Here is an 18,746-nt window from a genome sequence, read left to right as displayed (position 1 = left end):
TTCCAGTGTTTCACTCCCCATGCATTGTAGTCGTTTCGACGCCAATGCTGTGCAGTGACACATTAGGTGTTCTATTGTTGCTTCCTCTTCACTGCATTCTGCACAGAGATCGTCGGTTCTGATACCCATTTTCCTGAGTCTAGAGCCTACTGTGCAGTGATCGGTAATCACTGCTACTACCCTTCGGATCGAGGGTTTCCCATAGCCTAGCAGTTCTGTTGTCTTCCTCTTCTGTAGCACCGGCCACAAGGAGCGTGAGATGACCCAGTCATCTCTATTACTCCATCTTTTGCCGTGCTCTCCCTCTAATATTCTATCTATCTCAGCAATTTGATCGGTGGTAGTGGCAAGCCCACCGCTTCGTCCCCGCTCCTGGTCGTTCCCAATTTGTTTGGTTTGTCTGCCATTTGATTACCTTCTACATTGCTGTGTTCAGGTATCCAACAGAGCCTAACCTTTCGGTCACGAATCCATGACAGGGCTTCGCGACAGCTCAACACTGACCTAGATCTCATTGCTGTAGACGATAGTGATCTCAGAGCCGCTTGGCTATCCGTGTAGATTGTGATGTCACGCACCGTATCATCTCTGCATCGGTTTAGTTCCTCGGCTCGTTCTATTGCCCGCAGCTCGGCTTGCATTATGCTGCAGCCATTTCTAAGCCTCAAGGATTTCCTTATTCCCAGAACTTCAGAGTATAATCCCGCTCCAGTTACTTACTGTTCCTGGGTTCTCTTCCCAGTCCTTTCTCGTTGGTATGAGAATGTTCATGTCTATATCAAAAGGCAGTTTGGCGGTAGCGTGGTCGGTGCGTTGTTTCACCACACCTTTGTCAACTGTATCCGCCATATTCTCTATCTCCCTACAATAAAATCAAGTCTTGACTAACCTCTTTCGTTTATATCCTTGCTTCCCCACTGGGTGTGGTGGCCATTGACATCACATCCTATCACCATGTGCTTTTTCTGAGCTCCAGCCCTTCGAACCATGTGTCTGACAGCTGCTGGTGGTAGTTCTTTCTCCTCATAGCTGAGGCTAGAAACAGTTGGTTTTTGCCCTTTTGCTCCCATGCCACTACGATCAGGTCATTGTTGCTATACTGTGAGAGTAGATTGAAATGTAGTGATTTCTTTGCTACTATACACGCTCTTTTCCTACCAGTTTGTGAATGGAATGTTTCGTATTTCTTTGTCCACAATCCTCGAATTCTGTCTCTATGGAGCCATGGTTCTTGGATCAGGGCCACATCCACATCCTCCTTTGTCAGATACTGCATCAAATCCTCCGAGGCCGTCTCGCCTCGCCAGTTCTAGGTCACTTGTAGCCGTAGGTATGCTTCCACCGGCCAAGTGCACCACCGGTGGTACCAGGGATGATAATGTAACTGGGCTTAGTATGGAGGGACTGACAATTATGTTCCTCATTATTTTTGCCAGATTTACTTTATAATTTTCTCTGATTGGGCATATTGTTGTATTACTGGTATTATTGGCGCATGTCTTCCATGTTTTAACACATCTGCACCATTTTCCCTCCTCAATTTTAATTTTTATTCCTCATTTGTATTATATTTTGTGGCTTTACCTCCTTCTCTATTCGTCACCTCTCTTAATTTTTACTGATTATTTATGGAATGAAACTATTATTACTTTTTTAATTATTCTAAAATATTTTCTTTGCGTTTGCCATTCTTTACACCTAACCGAATCAGTTAATAAATTTTGAAGCGTTGAAAGACCAGTAAATAAGATTGATTTACAATGTACAAAAATTGAAAATATAATTAAACCAATAGAATAATGAATTTTCCGTTTCAATTATTACTTTTATCTTTGCACTTCTCTTGATAATGTCCTTAAAGAGGAAGCCGAAATGTCGAGAAATTTCATATCTTCACCGTGTTTAATTTTGAGAGGAAAGAGCTGTAATAAGAAATTAATTAATACATAATACTCTAATTCCACTGATTTAAAAACAGTATTAAAACAAAGCAACATAAACCCTGGTCCGCTAAAGGTTTACGTATATCTGCGAAAAACATGCGATCTTTATCTCACCTAAGGAAGTTCTCGGATAGTTTCTTCTTAAAAAATTACCCGAAACTATACAGAATAATTTATCATAAGACAATAAAAGATTCGCCAGTCACTACGCCACGAATAGTGACGACTATCCTATATCCCGAATTGACGATGCACTGAACACTTTAAATATAAGAGATAAGGAGAAGACTGCTTTTACTACCGGATCTGGACTATGTCAAATCAACGTTATGCCATTCGGGTTTTGTAATGCGTTCGTGACATTTGAAAGACTTATGAAAAACGAATTGAGAGGGTTATCTTGGGAAACATATCTGGATGACATCGTAGTATTAAGAAAAACGTATGATGAACATCTGAAGAATTCAGAAGACGTATTCAAATGACTTCAAGCTGCCCAGCTCATGCTAAACACATAAAAATGCCATTTCTTCCAAAACCGAGTCAACTATCTAGGCCATATAATGAGTAATGAAAGAGTGGCAATGGATCCAGAGAAAATTGCCTCCATACAGCTATTGCCGCAACCAACCGATAAACATCAAGTTAGGAGTTTCCTTGGACTTTGCACGTACTATCGAAGAATCATAAGAAAATTTGGTGATATTGCCAAGCCACTAGCTCGAGTTACAGAAATAGCAAGACGAGATGAAGACTATCAAACGGCATTCGAGACCTTGACGATACATTTAACCACGGCGCCGATATTAGGATATCCATTACCAGAGGGAGACTTCATCCTTGACACGGATGTAAGCAATGTAGCGATTGGAGGAGTGCTCTCACAGATCCAAGGAGGGCAAGAAAGAGTGCTGGGATAATTCAGAAGAAGATTATGTGTTCCAATTGATAAGAAGTATGGTCGACATCACGAATTGCTTCGCTCAAATCTTCAAGTTTCCAGAGACAGAATGAAAAAACAATATGACACGGAAGCTATAGACGGCAGTTTTAAAGGGGGAGATAAAGTATGGCTGCACAACCCTACGAGGAAAAAGGGATTTTCTCCAAAATTACAAAAATCATGGGAAGGTTCATACTTAATCAAGAAAAGGATCAATGATGTCATCTATCGCATATGCAAGATCTTAAATGGAAAATCGTAGAGTAGTCTACCAAAAATCGACTAGCGCTGTTCGAAGGAGACCATGATCAAGGAGTGAACCATTTTCGAGAAGAGCATCCCGCATTACCATTAGAATCTAATACGATTTGTGGTACATGTACTACCTAGTAATTAAAAATGAATGTCAGTATGAATTAACCTACCGCGATGTGTGGGAAACTCTTCAAAGCTTCCACAACTATGTTTTGGAAGCCAACGTAATTAAACTGGCTATGACCAAGATACCAAGTAACCAGTTGGATTAGCGAGTCGTCATGAACATCGTAGAGGTGATTCCAAGGCTCACATATTAATTAGCAGTTAGCCACCACATCATCAATATCTGGTGCAGACGGTGCCCTGCTATTTCCATGTAACCGGAAAGTGCAGGAATGGGTCCATTTGCCGATTTCAACATCCAGTTCCGGCTAAGGAAGGTGTAATGCTACGAACAAGTCCACGATATGAGTCGTGTCGCCGGTCCTGTCCGGTTGTAGTGGAATTATAAAATTCTGCGAAGACGCGCACGTTTGATGTTTGTTTCAATATAAGCATTTATCATAGCAGGCGATTTGTTTACATTGTCTATTTATTTATTTGTTTAAGTGTATAGTAAAGTGTTTAAATGAATTAAGTGAGTAAAGCACAGTTTTTATAAATTCACAGTGTAAATAAATAAGAAAATCATTTCAATAATTGAATTCATTAATTATTTTTCTCTACCTTGTGTATCGTTATATTTCAAATTGGTTATATAGATATACTTAATGCTGAAGTTAATTTTTATTGTTATTTATATTGACATTTTTCAATATAATTTTAACTTTTGATTCATACAACTACAATTTTAGCCATAGTTTTTGTTAATTTCATATGTATTTCATTTGATAATTTTCCTAGTGAGGATTTTACGGAAAATATCTGTAAATACGTTCATGTTTCATTTAAATTTTAAATATGCTTTTGGTAACTTGTAGGGAAACGTAAACCTATTGTTTTTGAGGAATATCAATCTGGAGATGAAGATTTAGAAAGTAACTGTATAAAAAAAGAAATTAAACCTGAAGAGTCAAGTGATGACAAAATAGCTGAACATATGAAACAAATAGAGTTAATAAGATGTAGGACTTGCTTGACTATTGCCCCCAAAAACTTTTCCCATGCTTTGATAAAATTGTTGCTTGGCAAAACTATCAAACAAGTTATTATACTGTGTGTCCCACAAATGGAACTACATGATGATGAATACATATGTGATAAATGTTATAGATTTCTTTTGAAGTTCCTGTTGTTCATTGATAACTGCCTTGAATCGGAAGAACAACTAAGAACAGGAAAGATTTCATTGGATGTAGCTAGCAATGACTTAGGAGGTATGTAATCTAAAGAAAAGTATTATTGATATTTGATTTTGCCTAGCATTAATAACAATTGATCACTGATTAATAATTTTGATTTATTCAGAATTTTTACATTATTACATTACATTACATTATTCTTGGAAGTTTTTTTGTAACATGTAACATAGTAGTGCTTTTTTCAAATAAATAATGTAGGCTTACATTGTATTGCAATTTCTAAACAACTAGTAGTGTCAATTTCAATAGAACGTTGCTGTAAATTATTGCTCCACTTTATTCTCATTCCACTTTTCCTGACTTTAGTGGAAATGTGCGAATGTGGATTCGTATTTGATTCGCTTGTTTTCACTCATTTGCGTTACAAGAAACTAAATTGGAATTTTTTAGGCTCACACTTATTAATACATTATTGTTTTATTTATGCTTATACAGGTAGACTAGTTCCTACACAATACACTGTTGCTCAGTTTATTCAAAAGTTTGAAAAATACGGTAATCATAACAACAAAAAATTTTAAAATAGTGATTTTCTTCGTGAGAATTCATCCGCACTCAAAATCATTAGTTCCAATAGTTTTTTCTTACAGTTACAGATGACTCTTAGTTAGTTTAGAAACTTGACAAAAATTTACCTACTATTTATGCTTATTTAAACAAAAAAACTAATAAGACAAAGATTTTTGACGCAAAAAATCTGAAACACTTCATCAACTTTATTTGTCAAAAGGACAGATAATATAACCTTAAATTAAGATAATTTATCAACAATATAACACTAACTTACCATCACTAGGCGGGATGGCATGGTTAAAATTTTTCCGAATAAGAATGGCGAGATAAATGATATTTGTTGAAAAAGAATGTATTTCATTACATACACAAATTCCTTTCCAATGTGGCTAGTAATATAACCTTATGGTCTATTGTGGCATATTCAATGATGAATCTGTTAACTTACAAAGTTAATTTATATCCATATCAAGCTTTTTTACTTATACCAAAGTCATTCGACAATAATTGAAACTTTATTCATTTGTAAACCTTTTAATAATTCTACATAGATACAAAACCGCTACAAAAACCTAAATATTGAACAGGATACATGAGTAATACAAAATAACTGGTGTTAAGTTTGGAAGCCGAATTAGCTAAGGCAGCTTCACAAAAATTTGAAGCCTTCTTTAAGACCAAAAAACTATATATTCTTCAACAGCTTCTAATCGTGTAGAAGACCCGGATTCGTCTAAATTAGAGTAATACTTGCACATTTGGAGCTCGACCCTAAAGCATGCTGTGAGGATGCTCTACTCAATACAGAAGAGCAATTCGACTTATAGGCGATCCAGAGTTGAGTAGAAACTTCGACAGTTTAGAGCATATAAGAAAGGTCGCCTATCTGACTGTTTATCGATACTACCACGGCAGACGCTCTTCCAGCTATCCAACATAATACCACATAGATTTACAAGACCTACTCGACAAGGCAGACATGGCTCATGAACACCAAGTTCGCCTGCAGACGCCCAGAAGGACTCCTTTCTTTGGAGAATGACAAGCCTGTGGAATCAGCTACCAAGGCACGTCTTTCCTGAACACTACAACCTACAGAAGTTTAAATAAATATCCATAGGCACCTCCAGACGGCAGGCACCACTCAATCTACTTGCTTGCTTCTTATATAAAAACTCGAAGAATAGTAATAATACCAGTAAACTAAATGTTCAAATTATCCGTTATTCACTATTTAAACACTAAATAGCATATGTAGATTAAATACTATAAAGTTCGTAATAATAGAGGCTTTTCAGATATAAAAGCTTGCAATTGAAAATAAAAAGGATTTCATAAATTATGATGGCATAACGACACCATAATAATCATCTAAAATTATTCCCCATCATCTTAAGTTCACAATTACAGAAGGTATTAACAAACGATTAATCTTTTGTTCAATGTTATTAATGTTAAATCATTTTAATATGCAAGTTTGTATAATCAAAGAGTGAAAGTGAAGTGAAGTATGAATGAATCTAACCAATATTGTAAATTTTATTAGACTGCTAATTTGATATACAAGTACAATTTTTTTACAGATATTAACCAAACTATCAATCTCCCAAAAAAGAAGGGAAGGCCAAGAAAATACCGTAAGTTTTTTTCTAGTACATCTTCTTAATTCTAAAAATTATAATTTCAAAAACTAATTGAATATTGTTTGGCTTACAATTCTAATCGTTCACTCTAGTTAATTGTAGATGGGTTAATTAACCATGATGGTACCTTTCAATCCTGATTATACAAATGGATTGGAAGGTATTTTGGACAAAGTGGGTTTGAAATTGGTATATAAATTCAGTAATACATTGAAACAATTTTTGGGCAATCACAAGGATAAAATAACAAATTAGCAAAAGAGATTCATGAAATTAGGTATAATGATTGTGACAAAAAGTATGTTGGGCAGACTAAGAGATCTGTTAGTGTCTGGTTTAAAGAGCATTTAAAATATGAGCGGCCAAAAAGTCGTGTATTGTTGAGTACGATGTTAAACATATCATAAAATAAATAAGAATAATGAAATATTTGCCTAAAGTAATTGAAACAAAAGAAATGAAATTTTTTTTCAATTATTACTTTTATTTTTCACCTCTCTTGATAATGCCTTTAAAGTGGAAGTCGAAACGTCTAGAAATTTCATATCTTCGCCTTGTTTAATTCTGAAATTCACGAACTGCAATATGAAATTAATTAATGTAAAATTGTTTAATTATTGGATGCATTTGAAAACATCGATAGTGTTAAACATAAGAATAGTTTTAATAGGGACAAAGAACCTATTCCTTATAGCCCACTCTAGTTTATTAATTGAAGATTAGATATGAAATTCCCGCTAAGGTGTGTTTTTTCCACTAGAGAAGTTCATTGGTGGGAAAATTTAGTATAAATAACAAAAAACTATCTTTTCTTGAGAAGCTATTATGTTTTAGGATAGAATATGTGGTGTGATTTATTTTAGCTTTATTTTTAGAACACCTAAGACTCTTATTTTTTAATAAATTTGATAAGTTTTTAACTTAAAGAAGGGGAGGTTATAATTATTTAAAAATCTCCACTCATTTGAATTTACCAATTACCAAATTTATTCAAAGATAAGAGGCTTAGGTATTCTAAACTCAAGCATAAATTCAAGAGGGGTAGCTACCGCCATCAATCAAAAAAATTTGGAACTTTCTTACACATAGGAAAAATTAAAACCATTTCTACTTAATAACTATTGTGTCTTAGAAATGTAGAAAAACTCACCTTTCTGTTCTTAGAAACTGTTTCACTAAAATAAACTGTCATTTATCATTTATCATCAGGGATCGTCTTTTACAAAAACAAATTTTTGAAGCATTTTTCCACTCTTTAGATAGATTGAAAATATATGTTTTGATCGCATAAACTGGTGTTGATCGTCGATCACCGAATTTGTGTTTAGTGTACGGGAAGAAGTCCTTGGACGGCACATATTGGGTTAATGATGGACCTTCTGTCTATGTAAGGATTTAATAATTTGAGTAGCAGTTTGCATTGTCATAATGAAGAATGATTCGTCTTTTTTTTTTCTTGTTTTCTGAAATTTTCCATTAAACAACAAATGGTTGTATACTATTCGGAGTTTACTGTCATACGTAGATTCATTAATTGTTATATCCAGAACCGGAAATGTTAGTGATAGTCAGAAATAGTGTTGCCAAGGCCAAAGATATAAATAAAAACCCTTGTAAATTAACTGAATATTGTTGAAGTAATTTCAAATATCTTTTGCTGTTCCTACCACCTGCTTCATAATTATGTTCCTTCAAAATAGGTATTTTGAAGTTATTCTCAAATCCCTCGCAATTGCTCTCTCTTGTGCCTATACGAAGATCAAGTTGCACTTACGCCAAAGCATTCACATTTTCTTCCGCCTTAATACAGGGCGATAAACACATCTTGTTGTTAAAAGCGATTAATGATATATTGACAAACTTTTACAGTTGGATCCTATCGATATACTTGATCGCATAAATTTTAATAAACACGTGTTGAATTTTTTTTGAAAAATTAACTTTGAAAAAAAAGTGCTCTCAAAAATTGTAACGTGTTGACCTTAAGTAATTTCAAAAAATATTCTCTGGGTTTTCAGCTATTCTTATTAAGGAAGATGATAAGGATTATGAGCCAATCGATTTATTGGACAAAATACCAAGAAAACGTGGACCGAAGCGAAAAGCTGATTGTCAAACAGGTAAATATTGTCTCTAATTTTCAATTCTCCATTTTTCTTCTCATTGCCATATGAAATCAATAACCGCTGGCGTCAATTCTTGACGGATTTTATGTTAACTCAACCCACGACTTTATTTGTTAGTATATATATAGTTGTTATTATCCCCACCACAAACTCCTTACAAATGATAAAAATATAGGTAAGTTTCACAATCACTTTTAGCTCATTTTCTTCTTCTTCTTACGCTAGGACTAGGTCCTGTATTTTCATCAAGAGTTCGCCAGGAGTAGTTGGGATGCTGAGGACCAGCTTTCATACCACCTTAAAGGTGTTCGTCCAGGAGGTCGAGTTGTGTCTGGTTTCTTTTCCTTTGCAATTTTTGCTAACCGTTCATTTGGCATTCTGTCAACATGGTCTCTCCATTCTCTTCTGCGGCTCCTTGCCCATCTTACTACATCCTGAATATCGCACATGTCCCTTATTTTTTCATTTCTCTTCCGATCGAGTAACGTATGTCCTGTTATTGATCTCAGAGTTCGCATTTCTGTTGTTCTTAGGAGCCGTTTAGTGGTTGTGTTCTCCGCTCTAGTTTCTATGGCATATGTCATGACCGGCCTTACGCAAGTTTTATATATTCTAATTTTACATTTTGTGCTCATGTATTTATTTCGCCAAATTAAATCTCTAAGGTATCCTGATATTAATGCTGCCTTCGTTGTTTGTGCTTTTACTTCTTTCTTTAGATTTCTATCGCTTGTTATGTTTGTTCCTAGATATTTGAAGGACATCTTCTCGGTTCATTAGATATTGTGAGAGATTTTGTTTTTTTGTTGTGGATATTTGCATCTTGTACGTGTTCGCTATTTGTTGGAATTTATACAGTGCTTTTCAGATAAAAGTATCCACCTTTAATAACTTTTGTAATACTGGTATTTAGAAAAAATCCAAAAACACGTCAATTTATGTTGGAAGGGGCAAGCATTATGGCTTATTTAAACTTACTGGAAAAGCCACCTCCTCACCCCTAGCAGCATCCCCTTTATTTTTTTAAATTACTTTTCATATTTTTTATGTAGAATTTGGATACTTCTCTTTGAGCTGATTTCAAAAATGTATAATACTTGTAGGTTAAAGTGGTTAGTTTATGAGATAAACAATTTTTCTTTTAAGAGCACAAATTTTACTTATTATTTACTTTCACCTTATTTGCCTGTACTAAAATGGGTTGTACAACAGTTCAAACTCTTTAATCTTTTTAACTATGCTATTTATTATGAAGTTACAATAAGTGTTCAAAATGAGTACCATTCACTTCCATACAATGGTATAATCTATTTTGAAATGCCTCTCTGACATTGCTTAATACGGCTGGATTTAATTGTCGACATTCATTTTCTATCCTCTCTCGTAAATCATCCAGAGATTTTTAACTGTGCTATTTATTCTACTTAAAAAATCCAAACAACAAAAAACTACTTTTTATTAAAGTTTGACATTGTCAACTAGAATTTGTATTCACTATTGATAGTGTAATTTGATACATTATTTATTTTGTTTCTCTGAAATGGTTTACTCTTTGCAAGAAAGAATTGAAATTGTAGGTTTATACTACCAAAATAATAATTGTGCAAGAGCTGCTGCTAGAATATTTAACGAATTACATGACGGAAGACATGCAACTCATAAGTATGTAATTCAACTGATGGAGAAATTTACCACAACAGGGTCTGTTTGCAATAAAGTGCATAAGCGAGAGGGACTCGTAAATAACGAAGCAATCCAAGTGGCAATTTTAGGGCAAGTCAGCTTAGAGGCTCAACAACCCCAATCGTTGTCAACAATAAGTAGAGCGATCGGTGTTTCATCTTCTACAGTTTTCTGAGTTCTACATAAATTCAAGTACCACCCATACAAAGTTAAGTTGGTGCACGAGTTGAATGAAGATGATTTTGATCGTCGTCTAGAGTTTTGCGAATCAATGACGCAAATTATCAATAACAATCCACAATTGTTAAACAATATTTGCTTTTCTGATGAATGCTCATGGTCATTAAATGGCTTAGTAAGTAGGCATAATTGTAGATATTGGGCTGAAAGTGATCCACATATTATGCGTGAATTCCATACACAACATCCCCAAAAGTTGAACGTTTGGTGTGGTATCCTAGGTGTCCACATTGTCGGACCTTTCTTCATCAACGGAAATTTAAATGGTGAATCATATCTTGAGTTACTCAGGGAAGGGGTTGATCCACGTATTAGAACAATAATAGAAAATGATGATAACCTTTCCGAAGATTTACTGGTATTTCATCAAGACGGAGCTCCCCCACACTATGCTATGCCTGTCCGACAATTTTTAAACGAAACATTCCCCGCTCGTTGGATAGGTAGAAGGGGGCAGATAATGGAGTGGCCACCTAGGTCACCGGATTTAACACCCCTAGACTTCTTTTTATGGGGGTATTTAAAAACAAAAGTTTATGCTACCCAACCAGAATCTCTGGATGATTTAGGAGAGAGGATAGAAAATGAATGTCGACAATTAAATCCAGCCGTATTAAGCAATGTCAGAGAGGCATTTCAAAATAGATTATACCATTGTATGGAAGTGAATGGTACTCATTTTGAACACTTATTGTAACTTCATAATAAATAGCACAGTTAAAAAGATTAAAGAGTTTGAACTGTTGTACAACCCATTTTAGTACAGGCAAATAAGGTGAAAGTAAATAATAAGTAAAATTTGTGCTATTAAAAGAAAAATTGTTTATCTCGTAAACTAACCACTTTAACCTACAAGTATTATACATTTTTGAAATCAGCTCAAAGAGGAGTATCCAAATTTTACATAAAAAATATGAAAAGTAATTTAAAAAAATAAAGGGGATGCTGCTAGGGGTGAGGGGGTGGCTTTTCCAGTAAGTTTAAATAAGCCATAATGCTTGCCCCTTCCAACATAAATTGACGTGTTTTTGGATTTTTTCTAAATACCAGTATTACAAAAGTTATTAAAGGTGGATACTTTTATCTGAAAAGCACTGTATAGGAGTTTCTGTAGGTTATCTTCGTCTTCCGAGATGATTACTGCGTCATCAGCATAGCATATTATTTTTATCTCTTTGTCTCCCATTCGGTACCTCTCCCGGCTTGCTTTACTTTGTTGATGATTTTGTTCATTATAATATTGAACAGGATTGGACTTAGGCTATCCCCTTGTCTGATACCAGTTGCCACAGGTATTTTATTGCCTAATTTGTTTGCCGTTCTCACAAAGGTATAATTATCGGTGTTAAGTTTTTCGGTATTATATTGGGGTCAACGTTCCTTTTTTTTTGTAGAGTTATAACATGAGTTAAGCGTATCCTATTAAACGCTTGGGTGAGATCAATGAAGCACATAAAGGCACATATACTCTATGGTTTTTTCAGTTATTTGGCGCATTATAAATATAGCATCTATAGCAGATCTGTTGTTTCTGAAACCTTGCTGTTGTTCACATATCACGGTAGACATTACTTCTTCTGCTAAGATTTTAGTGAATAGTTTCAGAACCGTACTCATCAGGCTAATGCCTCGATAATTTTGGGGATCGGTTTTTTCTCCCTTTTTGAAAATCGGTATCAGAATACTTTCTTTCCATTCAGATGGTACATTTTTTACCTCCAGTATTTTATTGAAGAGGGATTGTAGTTCATCATACAGTGTGTCGCCTCCATATTTGATCATTTCGTTTGTTATTTCGTCGATGCCTGGGGCTTTTCTGTTCTTTATCTTGGCTATCATTTGTTGTATTTTATGCAGGGAGAAAATCCTATTTTGTATTCCATTGATATTTTCATCTTTGTAGGGTAATTCCTGTGCTGATACGTTAGCTTGTATTGAACTATAAAGTTTTTCAAAATGTCTTTCCTATTCGTCTGGTGTGATTTTTGTGTTTTGTATGTATTCGTTTATTGGTTTTCTCCTATCCCTCAGAAGATTCCACATTTTTTTCTGTCCCCCACATAAGTCATGTTCCATATCATTTGAACACTTCTTCCAGTGATCTCTTTTAATTTTTCAAATATTTTCGTTGACTCTATTTCTTACAGCTTTATAGTCAATATACGTTGTTGCATTGAATCTGTATTGCAGGTACGATTTTCTTTTCTCTTCGGCTAGGATCTTGACTTCTTGTCTAAACCACGGTTTTGTATTTGTTCTTCCCCCTTTTTTATAGTCCTTCTTCCACGGGCTTCTTCTTCTGCTTGTAATATATTATTTCTTAGTTTTGTTCATGCTGTTTCGATGTCATCTGTCTCTTGGATATTATTAGCAGCAATTTTCTCTCTGAGTCTGAGCTCATTTTCAAGTGAACTAATTACATTTAATTCGTAATTTCAGATAAAGAACAACATAATGTGGAAAAAGAAGAAGAACATTTTGAAGGTAACATACTTTTAACAATTAATTTCAAATTTTTTAGCTATATGAACATTATTTTGTACCTAACTATGAAACGGTTATTCATTTTTAATTGAAATTGCTTAATATGGCCCCAGTTGGTGTGATTTTATTATTGTTAACAATTAAAAACAACTGAAGATAAGATTATCTTTCAGTTTCCATCCTACAAATATCAATAGCTCAAGCTTTATATCATGCTGGAAATTCGTCCTCAGCCCTGCGATAATTCTAGTAACAAGAAGGTGTATACGTTGTCTTTTTCCGTTGAGTCCAATTTCACTCCAAATTTCTTTATGAACTATGAAACAATGGCTTTTTATGAGAAGGTATATGTAGTTATCATTGATTATTAGAAAGCAGGATTTGGAACGTCGTTAATGCCCATCAAAATAAACTTACATACAGAGTCATTTTGAATTTCTGCTGTTTAGGGCAAGTTTATTTTGATGGGCATTTTCTCAGGCATATCTTATAATAACCTTAGAGTTGTTAATTTAAACTTCTTATTGTTAAAACATAATTATATTATTTCGTTTAATTATGTAAACATGTGCATGTTGTCAAACAAATGTCATCCAGAGTCGTTAGAATTTTGGAAGTGATAAAAAGACATGGAGTACATAAAAGCAGGTTCGTGTGTTCATATTGTAGGGAGAACTCAAACCAGAAACTACTATCTTTTAAGCTGTTACTAACGTTTTTTAGCATATGCACTTAGACACTATACCCTATTTTTAAACTAGGAGGATCATTTTTGGAAACCTGAATGACACCACAAAAAATCACTAAAAAAGTTACTAGATAGGAAGTGATGGCATAACATACTAGTCATACTGAAATATAGTCTGGAAATAATGAACCACAAACTAAATAATAATTAACATAATAGACACACAGTGAAAGAGGTAATTCATATTATTGAAAACGAAAAAAAAAAATACAACAAATGTAAAGAATTTTAAGGCCGGTGACTACGTTTGTAAGAAGGTTGATAACATATGTCAAATGTGGTGGTAGATGAAGTTTTGCATTTATTGGTGAAATAAATATGAAAAAAAATGATAAGATGAAATGTTAATAATTGATTAAAGAATTGTTTGAGTATGAAATATTAGAAAATGTTCCATTGTAAGTAAAAGAAATTAGTTGATTCAAAAATAGAAATAAATCATCGAAAATATCTGTATGTGACACACTTAACATAAGAATGTAATCATCATCACTTCTTCCGTAGATTTCTTATTTGCAATATTTCATAGCAAGATTAGGTAAATACCTATATAGAATTTGAAATTTCCAAATGGTATGATAAAGGGCCTATATTTCAATAGACAACCTATTATAGTTAAACCTCATTCTGAAAACAGTACTTTCAGTACTTAGAAATCAAATGTGATATAAAAATAGTTTAATCGTTGAATTATTCGCAGAATTTTTTATGAAATATTATTTGTAACAAATAAACATATCAGAACTATTTATAACATAGGGTATTATTTTACAACACTAAATAAATTGATATAAGTTATAAATAATTCACTGAGACTATCCATCACTGTCATCACTAGAGAAATAAACGATTATCGGTGCTATAAGATCATCCACATCCTATCTTTTTTTTGCCCCGAGGTAGGGTGAAGGCTTACGCCTTCCTCTCAGATGGCTGTGCAAAGTTAAGAGTTCGTGTGAGACTTTCACCTCACTAAACCACCCTCCTCTCTTAAACATCCTCGAGAGTATGTGTATGCTGGCAGGACAGAAGCTGTCATTTCAATTCCCATGCTCTTATACTACTTACTCATTTGCTTTTCTGTCCTCTTTTTTTTAGAAATTCAGAAAAACCATATTTCAATTATCAATCCATTCATATCGCTATGATAATCTCCAATTTTTTTACTTTCCTTTCCCAAATGGATTTGTCAATCCTGTAGGCAATCCTTAAAGAAAAGCATCTTTTTTATTTCTAATAGATATGTCTATTCATATTTTGAAATTTGTATGACCTTGATTTAGCCAGGTTTCATCAAGGTTATATTGGGTCTCTGTTCTCACCTATACTGTTCGTTGGATATTAGGTAATTTTTTCTTCACTTGACAATAGCACAAGCACAAAGATTAAATAGTATTTCATCTTCTCGAACGTATTTTATTTTATATTTGATGTTTAGAATCCCTTATGTAACCCTTAAAAACAACTTCTATGCAAAAAATAATGACAAAAAATTATTTTTACCCGTGTATTGAGAAAAATGAAAATAAATGCTTTTTAAAAGATTGGAATGCTTCAACGGTGCTTGTTATTTGAAATAAACATTTCTTTATTGTTTACAAAGTTATTTCACTTTTAATCCTTACTTTGACCGTTATTTAATTATTAAATTGTGTGCAATAATTTGAAATAGAAATTTCCTTATATTTTTTTTGAAAAAATATATTTTATTTTCTACTGGTGGACAATTCTGGCAACTATCTCTGCAGCATGCTCCATAAGTGGAACTGCAGATTAAGCAACTCTTATACTCTTATGCAACTGCAGATTAAGCAACTCTTATGCTCTTATGCAACTGCAAGTAGCGCCGCACCCTTTTTTGAAGTTGCAGAAGATCATCTGCAGCAGTTCTTGAGGTGGAAAATTGGCAATTTTAATCCATCCCCAATCGGTTGGATTAATATTTTTATTGCCCAGCCAAATTTGCATTTGCAAGCGACGCCAATTTGGCTGCAACATTTTTACTTGTTGCTTAACAAAACTATCATAACGCATCTTTTCAAGATGCTTTGCGAGGTTTTCGATTGAACTCGACTTACTAAATCGAATGTCTTCATTCAGTCCATAGATGAATAAAGTACGAGGCATATTCTTTAAGTACCGTTTTGGAATTAAAAAAAGAAGTGCAAAGATATCGCAATAATCTTATTTTTACATGAAAGCCGGTCCGATTAGCCACATGTGGACGAGCATTGTCATGCAGCAAAACGATACCCTTACTCAACTTGCCAACTTTTGTTCTGGATTGCACGACGCAGATTGTTCAATGTCTCACAATAAGACGCTGCATTGATTGTCTCATTACGAGGCCGAAACTCCACTAGCAATACTCCTTTTCTGTCCCAAAAAACTGTGCACATGATTTTCCCGGCAGAAATTGTTTGCTTAAACTTCACTTTTTTGGGTGATGATGAATGTCGAATTCCATGGATTGTTGTTTCGATTCTGGTGTTACGTAGGCCACCTATGTTTCTTCACCAGTAACAATTTGGTCTAAAAAATCGTCACCTTCATTGTGGTACCACTCAAGGAAAGTCAATGTACTGCCTAAACGTTGGGTTTTGTGGAATCCAACGTGAACACAATTTCCGGTATTTCAAATTTTCGGTCGCAATGCGATACAAAACACTACGAGAATATTGAGGAAAGTAGTCGCACAATGATGAAATTGTAAAGCGTTTGTTTTCTCTCACCTTTTCGTCCACTTTCTGCACAAAATCTTCATTAACGACCGAAGGACGTCCACTCCGTTCTTCATCATGCACATTTGTACGGCTATCTTTAAATGCTCTCACCCATTTCCTTACCATTCCATCACTCATAAGGTCCGTAAACTTCACAGATCTCACGATGAATATCGATCGGTTTTACGCCTTTAGCACTAAGAAATCTTATAACAGCCCGTACTTCACAATCGGCGGGACTCACGATTGTCTGAGGCATCTTAAACACTCAGTAAACAACGTACACAATGAAAAATCAGACTAATGGCGTCGGTGCGTAGACAAGAGATGTAGGTAACCAGCGCGCGTGTGCGGAGCGCCGACCTTGGGGTTGCGGCGGTGGAATCGCAAAACGGTATTTACTAAAAAATATGCCTCGTACAGTGTCTGCCGGCTTTTGAAACTTTTTCAAGATCATTTGAACTGCCGTGAAATATATCTTTTTTCTAAAAGTTCCATGAATATCTTTTATCCTTTATTAAAAAAGGCAGACGTTGAAGCATAACCAGTAAAAGAATCTGAAAAAATAATTAACTTTGAGCTGTTATAATAATCTATTTCGAGGAATATATGAATGATTCAAAATGTTGCTTTCTCAATTTTAAAAAATGAATTTCCTCAATATCTACAGCCCTTGCAGTTAAAATAACTAATACATCGACGACTTCTGACACGATAACTTATGCTCACTCAAATCCTAACATTTTGCTCTAAAAATGAGAAAGCCTGTATTACTCAATAAAAATGTCATTGGTTTTTAAATCATAACTCGATTAATTTTAAAGCTATAGTATCCTATAAGAAAACATTATAAACGAAATTTAAAGAGCTATAAGCCATGTAAATGAAAAATCTTTTAATCCCTTTATTTTTTAAAGGGAAACGGTTGAAGGTCTCCAGACATCATTTTTCCACTGAAGTAGATACTTTAAACGGCAATATCTCCTTTATGTTCCAAGTTGCAGAAATAAAAAAACCAAAATATTTGTTGGAAAAAAGCTACATTTTTGTTTTTTACAATTTTTTATGGTTTCAGAGTCATTATGCAATTATGGCAATTTTGTTAGAAAAATAAAAAATACGTTTTCAACTTTTACCGTACATTTTTCAAAAAATATGTATTCTAAATCGGTGTAACTTCAGGATCGTATGAATAACACTAAAATAAAACTAATTGGAAAAGGTCTACGTTTAATTTTAATTCTGGTGGAAATGGTACAGCTGTAACTGCTCAATTATCTTTGAAAAAATATGAGTGACAAATTTATTTTTGACTATAACTTCTCTAACAATTTTCATCCAATTTACTTTTATAAGTGCTTATTTTGTAAGTCTTTTTGAGTACTACAAAAAACTTTAAGCATTATGCACGTAAAATTAACCTCTTTCTCGTTATTTTAAGTTGAACCCATTGACTCGAGTATTCTCCCCAAAATAATTCTCCTTTCACTAATCATATATTGCTTTGGATTGAACGTAGAACATTTAAAAAAAATATTTTCTTTGCTTTTTCACAAGCTATAATTTTGTTTATTCTTTTTTTAATAAAATGTGTAATTTTTGAGTTATTCGTGAAAAATACTTTGAAAACCTGTTTTTTTTTAGCCATAAGTTTTCAAACGTGAATAACTAAAAAACTATTGATTTCTCGAAAAAATTCCTCGAATATTTTTTATTCAGACTCTTTAGATTTCTGATGTTATTTTTTAAAACTACTTTTCCCCACCCCCAAAGGGGGGGAAGCGTCAATCGGCGTTATATCACTAATTTCACTAACTATGTTCAGTATTACTGACGGCACTATTTTTGTCTGTTATCTGTTAATTTCATACAAAAGTGATATTATCGATGAATTACCCAACGTTTTCAAAAATTAAACACAATGGCATTCACCTGTGTCTCTGAGATTTGTTTATACAAATTCACAATGCTTACTTATCTGGAGATGATAAGTGGCCTAAAATTACAGAGACCCTTTGGGAGGTAAGGGAAATAATGTGTGGTAGTACTGGAGTATATAATATGTACAGTGCTTTTCAGAT

General features: G+C 34.0%; 1 protein-coding gene across 1 annotated transcript in view; it reads left to right on the top strand.

Annotated features, from left to right (window-relative positions):
* Positions 1–18,746, top strand: part of LOC130447736 (zinc finger protein 681-like) — a 45,321-nt gene that overhangs the window by 4,639 nt on the left and 21,936 nt on the right. The window contains exons 3-6 of the mRNA XM_056784711.1: positions 4,125–4,520; positions 6,602–6,655; positions 8,680–8,781; positions 13,150–13,194. Of these exons, the coding sequence (XP_056640689.1) occupies positions 4,125–4,520; positions 6,602–6,655; positions 8,680–8,781; positions 13,150–13,194 (597 nt within the window). The remainder of the gene's footprint in view (positions 1–4,124; positions 4,521–6,601; positions 6,656–8,679; positions 8,782–13,149; positions 13,195–18,746) is intronic.

The sequence above is a fragment of the Diorhabda sublineata genome, chromosome 8 (assembly GCF_026230105.1).
Source record: "Diorhabda sublineata isolate icDioSubl1.1 chromosome 8, icDioSubl1.1, whole genome shotgun sequence".
Classification (NCBI taxonomy): domain Eukaryota; kingdom Metazoa; phylum Arthropoda; class Insecta; order Coleoptera; family Chrysomelidae; genus Diorhabda; species Diorhabda sublineata.
Note: the sequence above shows the minus strand (reverse complement) of the source record. Positions and strands in the feature narration are given on the sequence as shown.